The following is a 17209-nucleotide window of genomic DNA, read 5'->3' as shown; positions in this document are numbered from 1 at the left end:
GGCACTCAGGAAGAACTTCCACAACAACACACATACACCATATCTGCCCTTTAATTGTAACTTTTTCACATCATTTTAAAATCATAAACAACACAGAAATGAACATACCTTTACCTATATCACATTGTGTAATAGCAAACATGTTTGCATGGCTCCAGGATTTATTAATTTCTTGTACCATGACATAGAAATAAAAAGTAGAAGAGGCTCCATAGATGCAAAGGAGTACATTTCATTCAGTGTGCCAAAACCAAATGTGACAATTTTCTTTCTCTCCAATTTTCACATTTGGTCACCTTTTACACTTAAAACATATATTTATTTTTTGTAACTGAAGTGATGTTTTTGTGTCTGTCTTTTGTGCATTTCGTGTGAATGTGCACGTTTTAAAAATCACATTGGACTGTTGACCTTTTCTACACACCTGCATGACACCACTTATTGGAACTTCTGGATTAAAGAGTGCAAACAAACAATTTTAGTATAAGTGTTCACAAAGTGTTCGAAATAGAAACTGTAGTCAAACCCTCTTGGGTAAAGACCAAAAATCAAGATTTGGAATCTGGAATATATCCATGTCAATCTAACAGCTACTGGGCTTCATGGGAGGAATATATGGATTAATATCATGCATAACATTTTAAATTCACACCAGATTTTATACAGAAACCACACAGAGACCAATATTGTTTTTAAAATCAGGAACGACTTGAGAATTGTTTAACCCTTCTCACATTCGCCCACTAGAGGGAGGTAGCCAACTACTCTGAGGGACACTTTGTCTCCCTGAAGTGAGCACCTGTTTGCTTTGTGGTTCACACATATTGGACAGGTTTCCATATTCTTTAAAGTAAATAGTCCACAAGGGGGCGAGAGCACACCTCTTAGAAGAGGACCAAACAGTTAAGGGATTGAGGGAAGTCGGATCCAAATCAAAAACGGGTATCGAGTTTTGTTATATATTTACTGCAGGTATCAAGCATTTTCTTTTTCTGCTAATTCTGAGTAGTGTCAGTAGCTAGTGAGGTGCTGTGTTGTGTTGAGGTATACATGTTCATCAGGTGGTCAGCAGCGGATGTTAGGTGTTCATGGGTTTCTGGCTGTGACTGCGGTCTCCTTTTATCCAGTATGACTCCGTTTGCATCTCCATCAGTCTGGATACGGTCCTCTGGAAGGCAAAGATCTCCTCCTCGGCTGTGAACAGTGTGAGGCGCTCGGCTGCCGCCTGAAGAGAGGAGCGAACACCAGGGTGAACGGCTGATTCACTCAAATCCAACAAAACTTGAAAACTTATTTTGGTTAGAGAAACAGGATTAAGTCCGCAGAAGGTTGGCTGTTTGATTCCTGGACATGCAGGACCGATCTGTGTGAGAACCAGACCCTCTTCACACTCACAATGTGTCGTGAAAACGTTTGTTTGACTTTTATCCTTCTCGAAGTACTACGAGGTGAACTGAACTATCATTTAAAGAGTAATCAGTGATGTGATTTACACATATTGAGATTTTAGGAACAGCCTGCATTCATTGCTGATAGGAAGTGCTGGTTATAGCTTTACCCCACTGAGGCCCAGGTCATCCAGCAGTTGTCTGTCCCTCTCATCGTCTCCTCCAGTGTGGACAAACAGCCGCTCTAAAGGAGAAGCTGCCAGCAGCACCACTCTCACCTGGGACACAAAGGGGAATAAAAGAGACACAGGACCGTCGTCTTTATCTATGAAGGTTACTTCCTCTATTAATAATGATTAAGTGATCAATATTAAACGAGAGCAGTTAACCCATTCATTCATTGCCTCCTTAAAATGACAGTACTTGTATTTCTGGTCAATTTGATGTGTTGTATTGCATCCCTTCGAGGATTTATGTACATATTGACTATCTTGCAGAACCAAATATAGGGTATATATACACAGTTTATAGGAAGGCAGTATGAGGCTGGCTTCTAACTTCAGACTGGATTAAATGCAGTGGTTGTACAATGCAGTAATAGTACTTTTTGCAGTGAATAGTGTAGTGATTTACTAGTCTTTCGCTATGTGCGACCTGTCCAGGGCGTACTCCGTTTTTCGCCCAATGTCACCTGGGATCGACTCCAGCGACCCTGAACAGGATAAGCGGCTACGGATAATGGATGGATGGAGAGAGATGGACAATGACGTAGAACAAACCTCCCCAGCCCGATGCAACGGCGCTAGAAATAAAGGGCTGGTGTTGTTCAGAGTGGTGGGGGGGGGGGGGGCACTGTCGTCTCCACAGTCTTAAGAGTGTTCAGCTCCATGTCGTTCTGATCGCACCACAGGGCCAGCTGTTCAACCTACCATCTGTATGCAGACTTGTCACCGTTCCAGATGAGGTCGATGACCGTTGTGTCGACTTTCAGGAATTTACCAGACGGGCCTCCTCAGGTGCGGTCGTTGGTGTAAAGGGGAAACAGCAGTGGGGAGTGCTGATTTCTCTGGGTGCTGGATGTGATTTATATGAACCTCACTTGCTGCCACTGGTCTGTCAGGAAGTTTGTAATCCACTGACAGGTGGAGGCTGCCGTCCACAGCACCATCTTGATCATCATCCTCTCAATTGAAGTGTGTCATTGCACACGGAATAATATAGAACAGAAAAATTGCTGCTACACCACTTTCTCGAGCTTCAAACCTAACACAAATGCATTTGTGATATGATGTATTGCTTTTGTCTATTTTAAGCCCAATTTTAGTTTTTTTTCCATTTAGATGGAGCACCTTGTTGTCGTAGAAGTTGTCTATGAGGGTGGTGAAGCGTCTGGCCTGGTCCTTCTCGGCCAGTGTCAGAATGGGAACGTGGCGAATGAACACGGTGTCAAAGAGCCGCGCCATCTCCAGGTAGTCACTGGCACCCATGGGCTGCAAAACAAGTGAGCGGGTTACATGAGCTTCAGCAGCACATCACCAAACGGAGAGTAAATAGTTTCAGCATAGCACACATGCAATGCATAGAGAGAGAGAGAGAGAGAGAGAGAGAGAGAGAGAGAGAGAGAGACACACACACACACACACACACACACACACACACACAATGTTGCAGTCTGTGTGTGTGTGTGTATGGCTGCAACACAAAAATGTCAACTGTATGATGGGGCACCTTGTGCAAAAGGCTCAGGCTGATGTTCAGTCCCTGTCCTTGGTTCTTTGCCATTCAGGATGATTGCTCTCAAAATTAAAGTGGACATGCCAACATGTTGTATATAGTCGGATGGAAGAGGAAGCCTTGAAGCTTAGATGCCTGCAAAAGCTCACCGCTGTCCATCAGGCTTGAGACTTTACACACACTGCTTTATTTGAGGCACAACAGGCTCAACTATTCACAAAATCGTCAATAGACTGCTTTTTGACATTGAGCAGAAAATAGGACTGCGATTGAGGGAAGGTGATTCAGCTTGAGAGCATTGGCTTGGACAATAAGTACACAGAGGTGGGAAGAAACAGAATAATAAAGAGGCAAGAGGAGTGCTTTGAATTTGAGCAGTTTTGATTAGTGGTGAGTGGATCGTGTGTGTGTGTGTGTGTGTGTGTGTGTGTATAGAATCTGTGCTCCCCTCCTGCATTGTAACTATAATTTGTCATTTATGTTGTCTTTTTCTTATGTTTGTTGGGAAACACATTGAGAAAAAATGACATATGTAGCTAAATATGGTGATTATCAGTTTTGTTTTTACAATTACAGAATTATAAGACAAAACTAATCCAGGATGAAACACTCACTCGGCCACACAGCTCATCAAAAGTACAGTCAGCGATGGAGCCACAGGTCTTTTCCAGAGTCACGTCTCTGCCCAGAACTGTGAGCACCCGAGGGCCTGTAACTATGGAAACACACACCCAAAGATGCAACTGAACCTCATATCATACAGCTTTTTATCATCACATTTACAGTTGAATTATTATAGGAAACATAAGCAAGAAATGAATCAACCTGAGACAACAGAAGTCAAATCCTCCTCATTTCAACTTATTAATGTACAAAGCAGATTTCTCTACACTGCGTCCACAAGTCCTATTAAAATAGAGCTTTTAGATAATATAATACAAGAAAAAACAAACTAGAAATTAACCCGTAAAACCTAAAAAAAAATACTTTAAACTCTTAATTTAAAGAGAGGCTTGTGTTTATATACAGCTAGCTCACCTAGCACCACCGCGCTAGCTGACGTTACAGCTCAGCCGTCGATGTTGACTCATGCTGTCACAATCCTCTGGTCGATGAGTTGATGCATGCAGGACTACAGGTCGTTTTGTTCCTTACTGCTATGATGTCATCTATTTTGTTTGTATTGTAATTACTTCTATTGTTTCTGTTTTTACCATGTAAAGTGTCTTTGATTACCTTTTAAAGTGCTATACAAATAAAATGTATTATTATTAATATTACTGATTTGGGGGTGAACTGTCCCTTTAAAGTCCATTTTAAACTTTTTGGAACTTTTTGAAGCTTTAGTCTTTTATTTTGAAAAATAAATAAAAGAGCCACAGTGTAGGGAAGTCAAACGCATTGTAAGGTTTGGCCTTTTTCCAGGAGATTTGCGCACAACAATATTGCATATTGACAGCATTATCTTTTCACGTCGGAAAACGTATGGTACTCAACACTCCTATCACAGGAACACGCTGCATATACAAATAAACCCAATTCAATCAACTTTATTGACCAGCTGCTTATGTTTCAAAACCTTAAAAAAAAAAGCTCACTTTATATTCATGGGATTATGCTCTATGTCTACTGTCGCTCAATAAGAAGTGTTGAAGCATCAGATTAAATGATCTACACATGCAGTACACATCATTTGAAGACGGCGTTCCCCTTTAGCTTCCTTACCGCTCTTTTGACTTAAGGCCAGCTCCTCAAACAGCACATCCAAGAAGGCCTCCGCACCAGGCTCCCCTGTGCTGAACAACAAGACACGCAGGCGACAAAACAGAGACGACAAAATAGGAAATGAAATTAATAATGTTGAAGTGGCCACATCAAACGACGGCAGAAAGGAGCGCACCGGAGGGTGGGTACTTAGCTTTTCACTCCATCGGTAAAAAATAGGATGTTAGGCTCTAAACCTGAGCATTAGCCTGTGAATGCACGCCAAATGAGATTGTAAAGTGTGTGCATGTTTGTGTCCGTGTGTGTGCGCGCTTGTGTTTTAACTCTATGTAAAAGCGTGTGTTGTGTTCTATTTACATACAGTGAAAAGACGAAAGCACTTGAAAGCTCCAATACGGCGATGAGCAACAGCAGTGCCATTCATACCTTCTTTTTTTTGTTGTCTGCGTGTGTGTGCGCGCGTTCCTAACAGCGTATATGTAATGACGGAAATAGAAAACTAGCTTTTAAAGCTCTACCATTTTCTCATATTCCATTGATTCCTCGTTCCTTCTTTTCATGGATCTCTCATGGTGATGAAGGTCTTTATAAATCTCCCAGTTTGTTTCTCCTCATTTATCCATCTGTTTGCCTTCTCTTTCTGTCCTTTAAAAAAAAAAAAAATCAATCTCAATGATGTGCAAAAACATTTTCCTGTGTGTGTGTGTGTGTGTGTGTGTGTGTGTGTGTGTGTGTGTGTGTGTGTGTGTGTGTGTGTGTGTGTGTGTGTGTGTGTGTGTGTGTGTGTGTGTGAATGCTTGTGTGCGCGTTGTGGATGCAGGTTAATGTTGACTCTTTACCAGACCTTTGCACAGCCTTAGCTGAGTTAGCTGAGCTGCACTACAGAACAAATGTGACCATTATTAGTGTGTGTGTGTGTGTGTGTGTGTGTGTCTTACAGGTAGTAGAGTTTCCCCGCTCCAGCATTGTCCAGCCTCCTGTAGTCGATCCCAGAGTCTAGGCAGATGGTGTGGCAGTACTCCTGCACACACACACACACACAAACAAACAAACACATGTATAGTATGTATATATATATATATATATATATATATATATATATATATATATATATATATATATATATATATATATATGTATATGTATATATATACACTATGGCACAGAGGAATATTACATATCAGGCTTTTGTTACAGAGACTACTTGTAGGTAGGATCAGTTTGGCTTTTCATTTCGTAATCTAACATAATAAAATGTGTGAGAAATATTGACAATATAGAAAGGAAATACCATAAAACGTGCACCATATGAATGGAATAAACCTCAGGAGGCTGTCAGGTTAGACGCTATGTTTTCAGTCCAGATTGATCATCTCATTGAAATCGTTTGCGTGGAGGTGTCTATTTAGTTTTTCTCACCATGCGATGCTATAGTATGTGCCAACATCAGAACACAGTTCTGCACCGCTAATCTGTCACAGACAAAGAGCAAATATGAAACGAGTGATCAGTTTAAACAGCAGGGCGACACAGAAGGCAGGAGACATCTTTCTCTCCTCTGACAGCGCCGGGGCTTTGTGACACTTCTTCACGGCTTATTGAGCCGTTCTATTGTTCCTGCAGCTATTCAAGTGTGTTACAGCGGGGTTGAACTTGTGATGCGGAGTTCAAACTTTCCCAGATAGTGTAAAACGTCAACAGGATTCATGTCAGGGAGTGCACCGCAAACTATAATCATCATCTCCACCATTCTATCAAAGAAAAGAAAGGAATTGCATATCATCCGATCCAAGCCATTGCCGGCTGACTGAGTATTCACCGACAGCTCAGGGAAATTATGAAATCAGTGAATTTCTACCACTGGCCCCCTTAAGCTGCAGGATAATTAGTAATCATCACAAAGCAAGGGGACGGAAATACTCTATTCTTCTCCGCTGTCAACTTTTTATCTCCATGTCCGCTCACACAAACGGGGTTCCCACTCTGAGCCAATTGGCTGAATCAGGCTTAATAACAACCTGACAAACTCGCCCTCCCCCATGCACAAAAGGGAGGTGTCATTTCATCAACCTACTGTGACCCCACCAACGGGTAAATAGTCCCTCCAAAATGGGAAAAAAAAAAAAAAAAAAAAGAAAGAAAAAAACTTGTCACTATCGCCGCCACATCATTAGAGTCTCAGTTTGTCTCTTCTCCTGCCATCTTCCACTCCCTCCCTCCATGAGCCGTCTCTACCTGCGGTAAAGGCGGCGGATGCATTCTGCTTGACGGAGGAGCGAGGTGCAAATAAGAGAGAGGAAAGAAGGGAGGAATGGAAACACAATCAGTGGTGATGATTCCATTGGTTATTTATAATCAGATAAGGCTGAGGCCTCGCGGGTCATTACTTGATTATCCATCTTGAGGGGATTGTCAAGTTCTCACTCCTCCAAGATTTCATCCTCCTACACATTGTGCCCCCCCCCCCCCCCCTCCACCATCACGCTCCTCTCACAGACTCAAATCCTCGTCAGTCTACTTGGCCACTTACAGTCTCATCTCCCACTTAGCTTATTCTGTATATTGTGCTGTACAGCTGGACGACAACAATCTGATATATATATATGATATATACTGTATATACATATATACAGTACATATATATATATATATATATACACACACATACATACTGTACATATATGTTAAAGTTACTCTATTATTTCCCTGTGTCACTCTGTTTAGTTGACTATACCTACGTAAAATCTAAACATCGCTCAGTATGTTCACTTAGACTAAATTACATTTATGCTCAATTCACAAAATATCATAGATACTATTAAAATACTGGGATATTAGTGAGGCAAAATGACTTGGCATAAGGGATCTGTTTTTATCTTACAACGGTCAAATTCCTTCAATGTGTGGCAGCATCTCTGACCTTCCTTTGTGAGGACTTTGGTTGTTACACAAAGACTTCTCTATCTCAGTATTGGCTCAAAAGAAATAATAGCAAAGTTGAGCTGAAGTCACATTGCGTCTTCATTTTAAACGGTTGGAGGATTAATTGGTGAGTTGATCAACACAACGTTAATTGACAGCAATTTTATAATTGACTAATTGTCATTTATCAAGTGAAAATGGCCAAACAATTCAACGGGTTAATTTACTTGTTTCAGCTTCTCAAAAGTATCTAAAATATTGTGATAGTGAATGGAATATATTTGGGTTTTGAACTGTTGGTTGGACAAAACTAGCAATCTGTAATTGTCACGTGAGGAGCATGTCTTAATTATTTTTTTTCTATTTTAAAACTTAACTCTTAATAAAATAAAAAATAATTGACAGATTTAATTGATAAAGAAATAAAGAAATAGTTCCTAGTTTAATTTTCACCACGAGTCATCCCACAATATCAGCTTTTTGTACTAGCGGTGTGAAAACTGTGTCCTATATGTAGCCGAACCCACAGGAAAGCAGCGTGAAAGCAGCGCCGCTGCAAATTAAGAGTTCCACTACTCGCTCGAGATGCATTCACAAACTCACGGACACAAGAGGGGAGGGAGAGACTGAAGAGAGAGATGACAGACATGAGAATCAGAGTCTCTTTAGAAGAAAGTCACCCAAACACATGTAGCTCCAATCATGCCATTGTCCAATCTGTCCGCTGCTCTCTCTGGACAGCCGCTTAGCATAAAAACAGAGTGGCTTTTTTTTTTTTTTTTTTTGGTCGCTGCCTCCCCTCTGCGCCCGCTCCCTCTACGCCATATCTTTCTCTATCCTTTACTCCTCAAAAAGTTGCTTTTGAGTTTTTCAAAGAGCGCGGTGCTATTGAGCTGCAACAAAAGCCAAGGATAGCTGACTATTGGGCCCTGATGAGGTCCACTCCCTCATTACCCAGCAGCAGAAAACATTTGATGCTTTTTTTGTTTGGCCCAGAGAATTGACCAGGCCTCAAAGAAATGCGGGGTGGGAAGGCTGAAAAAGAGACGAAGGGGGGAGAGCAGAGGGAGAGGGGAGGAGGGGAAAGGTTGTCGTCCATTCAACCATGTGTGTCTTACAGCCTTGTGTGGAGGGACAGAAGAAAAGAGGGAGGGAGGGATGGAGGGGTCGAGAGAGAGAGACGGGGGAGAAAAGAGAGAAAGCTTAAAACACTGCCTTTATGCTGGCAAGTTCTGGACGACTCTTCTGACATCAAAGTGTTTTCAGTAACTGGGGAGCTGCTGTGTGTGTGTGTGTGTGTGTGTGTGTGTGTGTGTGTGTGTGTGTGTGTGTGTGTGTGTGAGTGTGAGTGTGAGTGGGGGTGTATCTGGTGATTTTATTCATTCTTTGGCAGTCGGGGGGTACGTGACAATGTGAACACCCTAATTACACCTAATGATCTATTCCCTTAAAGTGTGACCGCCTTGGGCCAGCGATGGTTTGTTCTGAGGGGTCGTTCTCACAACCTCCCCCTGCCTCGGCTGCTCCTCTTGGGGAAACATCTTTTGAGTTGTAGGCCCCACCTTTCGTGATCCAGGACCCCACTGGACCCCCCACCCTCAACCCCTCTCCAGCTCTGATGAGGCCCAAAACCAAAACCGCTCCGAGTCTCTGTGGAGTCTGTGCTACCCGCACCTGGCCAACAGAGGCTCCGTGTGTTGGGAGCAACACACTATCATGGAGATCGCTTTTGATCTAGTATAACATCAACTCACCAGACTTCTTCAGCAATTCATCATTTCACTCCTCTAACATTGTCAGACTCACGATGGACTGTTTCAAAATGCAGCAGAACTAAAGATATCACCTCTTTTATTACACACCGTCCTCTACCTTGTCGAAACAACCTGCCGCCTACATTACCCACAATGCAACAGTTCTGTTGGAAATAGTTATAGTAGCGGCTAATGTAGCGCCGCTAGCCTCAAGCAGACATGAGCGCCTCCAGATCTTTTTCCAATTTGAAGCTATTCAGGCCCAAACGCACGCAGTTATGAAGTACACCTATTGTTTTAAATAAAAATTTAAAAAAGCATATGAGGCGCATCAAACTGCTTTGATCTTGTTCCGATTTTGGGAGGTTCAAATGAGGACCCAGTGACCAGACCCCAGTGTTTTTTTGTAGCAGCGGTACTGGTTTTCATAGAGCTGAAAGGATTTTATTATATTATTAATAATAATATTATTCTGCCACTATTATTCATTTCACGTAATTGACTCTGGTGTTTAATCTTTTATGTGAAGCAGTTTGACTTTTACCATATAAAGTTGGTCTTGCCTTCTGTGAGCACTAATATCACCAACAATGTATTTCTGAGGAATAAGAACCTGCTTGTGCTCCAGTAAACCAGTTATCTTCATCAAAAGAGAATCTCTTTTAATTGATAACATCTGGAAAAACCTTCGTCTTTTCATCTTCATGATGCTACAAATGTGAACACAAGGCAGAGCATGTAGAGGCGAGCGGGTTGATCAAGAGTTGAACAGAGGCTGAGCTGTAGAACCGGTTTTAAATGTGCATGTTAATGAAGTTAAGTGACGCCGACATTTCTGAATCGAGTGTTGCCTCCAGATTGCAGGTGGTCTGCTTTACAAATGAACACATAGTAGACGGAATAATGCACCTGTGTGCGTGCATGCTTGATCAAACACATTTCACGCGCACACACTTATAACACACCAGTGGAAAACATCGGTTAGGCAGCAGGTAAGTGGATCGATTCAAAATAAGGCGAGAAATACAGAGCCGGAATTAATTCCTTGTGTTCAAAAGGAGAAAATTAATTTGTTCTTTTTTAGTAATTGTTCAGTTTTGTAGAAGCGAGACACGAATATGGAAAAAAAAAAAAGTGAGGTACGCCCTCGAGGCCTACGGTGAGTGGCACTGCCCTGCCATTAAATGCTCCGGAAGACAATGAGAGTCATCAAATATCAACATCCATTTGATTTGAACTGGCAGGCTGCCGGCTCTTCACAGGCAGTCCTTCTCACCAAGGTCTTCATCGGAGGACCACAGCCCTCTCATTCTTCATTTTTCTTTCTCTATCGTCCCCTTTTTTTTTTTATATATATATATATATATATATTTATTTTTTTCCTCTCATCAGCAACTGCACAGCACACAGCAGCAATTATTAACAATGGCACAAAAAAAAAAGAGACGGAGAGTGGATCAAAAGAAGGGTTAAAAACAGCCGGAAACACAGAGATACTCAAAGTTGCCTCAGGGTTGTTGTCATGTTTTTCTCCCCTCGGTAGCATTGTAAAGTCACTATTCTGCTAGCAAAATGCAGAGACCTGACCTTGGGTAAGTAAAGCCAGCGAGCAGAGCGGGATAGTAATAGAATAAAGAGCGGGGATGGAGGGCTAGAGAGAGGATGGGCGGTGAGGAGTGGAGTGGAGAGGGAGGACAGTTTGTGAGAGAGAAAGAGTGTCTTAGTTACAATACTGGCTGTATCCATTAAAAAAAAGCCCTTAAACCCTGTATTTTTCAGAACTCTGAGCTTTGCCATGGCTACAAAGAAAAAGAAGCCTTAACAACTGAATAGGTTTCCTGATGTAGGCTACAGAGACACTAAAAGGACAAGAAATTACAAATGACTGAGTGGATGGAAAAACTAGAAAAACATACAAAAAATGGAAAAGCAGTCAAAGACTTGTAGGTTCAGGGAAGTTATATGCTTTCCATGTTTGGGAAGTGGGCCTACTAGAAAGTTAGTACTTGATATAATGATGATTTCTTATTTCTAAGATAAGGAAACTGGAAAACTTGGGGGGTTGTCTGTGGGGAAAAGAGGCTCCCAACTAATCAGAAGTCAATAGTTAAATAAAGACGTCAACCCAGGCGGACAGAAGCGATGGATTAACCTCTTCCACTCCAGCTCAGGTGATAGGGAGGAGAGGTCAGAGGCTATTTTTTTACTTTTTAACACCCTCATTCACTCACTCTCCCGCTATAGAAACACACTGAGGCAACGCACATAGGAGAGCGAGCTGCATCGGGGAGGAGGACCCGCACCGCCGGGCACCGCAAGCATTAATTCAATCTATCAAGGGTCAGCTAGTTAGCAGCGTGACCTCGCTAAAACACGCTTTAACTTCACAGAACGGTCCGCTATAGAGAGCGCCGGGCAAACCCCGAAAAACCCCCGACCCCGAAAACCAGATGGCCTCACAAAGGGGAACATGGAACCCTGAAAGAGAGGAGGTGGTACGGGGCAGAGAGGGACAACAGGCATTCAGGACCTTGATAAGGGTGGATTAGAGAGGGCAAGGGTGCTGCCGGAAGAGTGGGTGGGGAGCAGGGTGACGCCAAGGCCTCCCCGGTTCTAGTGCGTTTACCAACATTGTGTGTGTGTGTGTGTGTGTGTGTGTGTGTGTGTGTGTGTGTGTGTGTGTGTGTGTGTGTGTGTGTGTGTGTTCAAAGATACAGCGGAGCTCTGGTGATCGAGAAACTGGCACTGCAGATCAACCATGTAGATTTTGTTAAAGCACCTGTGTTGCACTTTACTGCTATTATTTTCTCATTTTGTACACAACAGCACTCCCAGTGAGGTTTGTGATGTAACTGATAACGGGTACATGTGATGGGTACATTCTAATACTTAGAATATCTAGCCTGACTAATAGTAGACATTTCAAGGCAGGTTATTTGGGGGGAATAAAATCCAGATGAAGTATTACTCTTAATAGATGTTCCTACAGTTTGCTCAGATGTGATGCTGTGCTAAACTTATTTTTGTGCCGTTGGTTGAATTGTGTAAAAATGCTGCTTTCTAAATAATGCAAAGAACTTTTTTTTTTTTTTTAAACATATTAATGGCTAGCTATGTTCCAAAATAGCAGTGATATTTTGTTTTGGGAATATTCTAACCCAAGACAAATATAACAATATGTTGATGGGGTTATAATTATTGTGTTTACACAAATTCAATACCAGTGTTTGTTTATTTTTGTCGCATCAGTAAAGCATGTTTAAATGTGTCTATTATCTATAAAAAGTAATGAGAGTTTAGAAACTGTTTGCCTCATTAAGCCGTAGAATTCAAGTAGCACTTTGAGTGGCGATGTTCAGAGCTTCAGTCACAAAAGAGTGATTTTCTGCTACATTATATCGGCTGTGAGTGTAATTCAGCCGGACCTTTGCTGAGAACTTACACGTCTGTATGTAAAAAAAATATATATATATATATATATATATATATGTGTAGTCTGTACATACATTATATATTACCTTGTGTTTTTTCTTATGAGGAGTATAAGAATATACGGTACATTTGTGGCCTGACACGCTACAGTTTTACAGATTTTACTTGCGATTACTATTTAATTTAGAATAAATGCCAATAAAAGGTGCAAGAATGCTGCCCTCCTCTGTTGCAAAATGCATGACAAGAAATTATTATGCAATTATTTATGATCATGATCACTCCAAACACATCAGTGATCATCTGAGATGCAGGCAGGATAATGGTGCTACCTGCTTAAATTGCAAAGTAGATTTTTCGCTGGAAATGCTAACCACCGCATCGCCCCCCGCCCCCCCCCCCCCCCCTTTACTTTTGAAATGCAAGCAGTCTGGGTCAGTCACTCAGCTCGTCCGCCCCGTCTCTCATTCACATTACCTGTGCTCCCTCACGCTCTTTCCATCTCCCCCTGCCTTTCTCTGTGCGAGTCTTTCACCGTGCCCTGGTATGATCAAAGACAGCTTTGTGACACCGTGCGAGGCATCCAGGAAGCAGAAAACATCAAACCACTAAAGAGCAACTTGCAAAACAAGACGGACACAGAGGGATGAGGCGCACATGCAAGTGTGCGTATGTGTGTTTGTGATAAACAAATGAATTAATTAACACGACAAGAGAGAGGGATGACTTTGTCTCTACCTTTAGCACGTCGATGAAAGGTAGGAAGGTGTCCCTCTGAAGTCCGTTTTTGTACAGATCTGAAAGAGGAGGGAGGGCTTGTATTAGAGCTGCTGTTTAGCCTCCTAATAATGTCATTCCCTCGCCGCAGATTGGCAGATAAAGTGGCTTTTGATGAACTGAAGGATGGGTGGGGAGGCACGACAAAAGGACTGGGACCAGGAGAGAAAAATGGATTTCTCTACCGGCAGCGGCAGCAACATAAAATTCATTACATTCCCAAACAATGGTGGCGAGAGAAAGGACTGTCGCCTTTTCAGCGCGGACAATGTCCACAGCAGCTCTCTGAATAGATGTTTCAATTAGCTCGGCTGGAACAAATTACATCTGAAGTAGCATCCCTGATAGACAGATAAAACAGATAGGGATTCACACACAAACACGGACAAAGACACACACCCACAGACACATGGCGAGGCTTAATCTTTCTCCAGCTGCGGACGTAAACAAGCAGTTGATGTTGATGTTTGGGCTTAAGCTTATTACAGTAGCCTTGGACCCGACGCACTCGCTAAATAGCTCCTATACTGTGATGGACTGTGCCGTCAACGAGACACGACTACCGCCAAGAAATAGTTAAATACTTTGGGACAAAACCGTATTTGCATTCTTGGCGAGAGTTCTTTTTAGGAGACCACATTCATGTCTGTACAGTAAATAGGAAGTCAAGAGACAGAGGAAGGTTAGCTTAGCTTAGCACAAACACTAGGTATAGGTTACCTCTAAATTCACTAATTAACCCGTTATGTATGTTGTGTTAATCGGCACACAAGCCGAAGTGTTGAATGGACCAGGTGTGGTTTCACAGGGGTTTGTGTCAGTGAATTCCTAAAAAATAGTCCGTCATGTAACCTCCCGTAAAACCACATCCTGTCGCTTTTACACATCCTTTTTTGTACAGATAAAAAAAAACGAAATAAATATGTTAATGTGTGACTTTTGGAGGTATAAAGCACAGCAAATAAGCATATTTCCCAATATGTCAAACTATTTCTTTAAGACAGCAAAGGGTGTGAGCTTGTGCCAATGTGCCAATTATTTTTCATTTTAAAAGACTATTTATAATATTGCATTGTTGATTGCTATAGATATATGTAACCGATGCTGCTGACAAGGACATTTATTACTTGTTAAATTACTAAATTTAATGGACTCAAGTCCTTTAATGTAAACTGCATGTGATCCTGTGATCCACTGCACTAAGGGGGGGGGGGGGGGTTCCACTCCAAAAAAACACACAATTTATCCATCTAACCCTCCTCAATCTCATTAAACTCCTTCAGTGCATAAAAACAATAAAACACTACTTTAGCCGTTCTAACAAAAACCTTTTTTTCTAAATATCCCCTCCAAACACATCTAGGGCTGTTTGATACCGGGATCTCCACATCAATAAAGATGGAAAATGTATGCCTTTCATGTCCAGTTGTCTCTTATGGCTTTCAGTGTTCCATTAACCATGTAATTAATACCAAGTAGCCTCTCTATCAAGTTTGCGTGGTTTGTCGCTTTGTTCTTAATAGCTAGTAAATATCAGAGACGGCGTCTTTGTCTACGAGAGCCATCTTGCTGCCATCCGCTTCCTACCCACTCAAGACTTTTGAGACGTCAACGTCTTCCCCGAGAAAGAAAGACGGCAGATAGCACGTCCTGCATTTATCTCCACCTTGATCGCCGCCTTGCTCATTCTTTCCTCCAACCTTGCGCCGCTGGCAGTAAATGCAACATCAAAGCTTGTTTAAAGGTTGTTGTCATGTCTCTAATAAGTGAGAGCCGTTTCAAATGGTCCTCACCTTTTCCTTCCTTCCCTTTTGTTTGCTGTTTAACAGGACGTAGGTGTAGGTGGGTCTTGTAAAGCACAATTGATCCTTGCTGGAGCCGAGCACTTTTGGATAAAAGTATTAAGTGAAACATTAAGTGAATAATGTAGATGTATGTAAAGTAGGTGAATAATGTGCCGGTTCAAGAAGAGGCGAGGCAAACGTTGATGTTCCAGGAATAGTACTTGCTATTTAGGCTGCAGGTAGTACTAGGAAGTGTATGGCGTCATTAAGAGGACCTTCAGGGCTAAGCCATTGTTACCTCCTCCAGGGAGGTTATGTTGCTTGGTTTGTTTGTTTGTTAGCAGGATTACGTAAAAAAAAAACAACCTACTGGCCAGATTTGTATGAATATTGGTGGAAAGGTTGTAACGTGGGCCAAGGAAACCCCCATTCATTTTTAGAGCAGATTGGCCTTGGCGGGGGTCTGCGCTCTCAGAGTGCCCTTCTAGATTGACAATGTTTCACCGTCAGCCTGAGCTGAGCTTTCTGTAGACGATAGAGTTGCTTTCATTATTGAAGTGGTAAAAGCTGACAAGTCTTCACAGTAAGCCATCGCTTGTTGCTCAATTCCACATACATACATACATACATACATACATACATAAGTCACATAATGAACTGATGTAACTCAAGAGAGTGGAAAGGACTTCAGATTAAAAATACGAGAAGTGTGTAAGACACTTCACTTGATTTTTTTTCACATTCAGTGTATATTGGTATGTTAGATATATGGGTACGTTAGATATATGCACGCAAAAGGGGAAATAGCCAGCTGTTTCAATAACACTTTTCTTTTTTCTTATTACTGATTTGTAAACTTTCAAACTTTTGCAATAAAATGGTTACTTGGTGCTTAGTTGTGGCCGTAGTTAGCACGATATCAACAGAGTGAAGTTGGTGTTAGAAAGCGATCTTTTCTGAGGCTATGGATCAGAGTTAGAGCGGGTCGTCCACTAATCTGAAGATCGGCTGTTCGATTCCCCGGCTCCTCCGGTTCGCATGTCGAAGTGTCCTTCGGCAAGATACCGAACCCCAGAATGCTTCCGAAGGCTCTGGCCGTCGGCGTGTGTGTGTGTGTGTGTGTGTGTGTGTGTGTGTGTGTGTGAGCTTTAGTTTACATCCTGATGACAGCTGGCACCTCGTGAATGTTGGCTTGTAGCGTAAACCGCTTTGAGTAGTCGGGAGACTAGAAAGGCGCTCGAGAAATTCAAGTCCATTCACCGTTTTTTGAGTGTCATATTTGGACGTTATTTTTCACAAATCGGGACGATTTGGTTCAAAACTACCTTGTTTTGTTTCGTGAGATCCACAGCAAGAAAAAACATCTTCAGATACATGTCGTGATTGAATTACTTAAAATTCTGCACCGTTATGTAAATGTGTTATATGTTTCTGCAATATGAGTAGAATTTAATATTTGTTGCGGCTACTGTCACTGCTGTGGTAGTTTCTCCTTCACTTTTACTACTTGGTGCATAGTGGCAATTTCTGAGAAAAGAAAAGAGTTCTACTCTGATGACTAAACCATCCTACCTGTTAACTGAACTGTGTGTTCGGTAACAAGAATATAATTAATAAACAGTAGCTAAAAACACACACATAAAAGAAAAGGTACAATGAATGTGCTCGGACACCAGTCGTCGTACCATCAGGG

General features: G+C 41.9%; 1 protein-coding gene across 2 annotated transcripts in view; it reads right to left on the bottom strand.

Moving 5' to 3' along the window:
- Window positions 1–35: 35 nt before the first annotated feature.
- The window catches only part of afg1lb (AFG1 like ATPase b), a 26255-nt gene continuing 9081 nt past the window's right edge, over window positions 36–17209 (bottom strand). The window contains exons 6-13 of one of the 2 annotated variants that reach the window (XM_068724593.1): window positions 17202–17209; window positions 13694–13752; window positions 5786–5868; window positions 4848–4918; window positions 3737–3837; window positions 2738–2878; window positions 1559–1666; window positions 36–1225 (exon numbers count right to left, since the gene is read on the bottom strand). The exon at window positions 17202–17209 is cut by the window's right edge and continues 92 nt beyond it. In XM_068724593.1, coding sequence (XP_068580694.1) covers window positions 1079–1225; window positions 1559–1666; window positions 2738–2878; window positions 3737–3837; window positions 4848–4918; window positions 5786–5868; window positions 13694–13752; window positions 17202–17209 — 718 coding nt within the window. In that variant the 3' untranslated portion in view covers window positions 36–1078. Of the gene's footprint in view, window positions 1226–1558; window positions 1667–2317; window positions 2879–3736; window positions 3838–4847; window positions 4919–5785; window positions 5869–13693; window positions 13753–17201 lie in introns of those variants that run through there. The other variant, XR_011103942.1, reaches the window with a different exon arrangement.

The sequence above is a fragment of the Cebidichthys violaceus genome, unplaced genomic scaffold (genome assembly GCF_023349555.1).
Source record: "Cebidichthys violaceus isolate CVI_PGR_0920_01 unplaced genomic scaffold, fCebVio1.0.p SCAF_31, whole genome shotgun sequence".
NCBI classification, from domain to species: domain Eukaryota; kingdom Metazoa; phylum Chordata; class Actinopteri; order Perciformes; family Stichaeidae; genus Cebidichthys; species Cebidichthys violaceus.
Note: the sequence above shows the minus strand (reverse complement) of the source record. Positions and strands in the feature narration are given on the sequence as shown.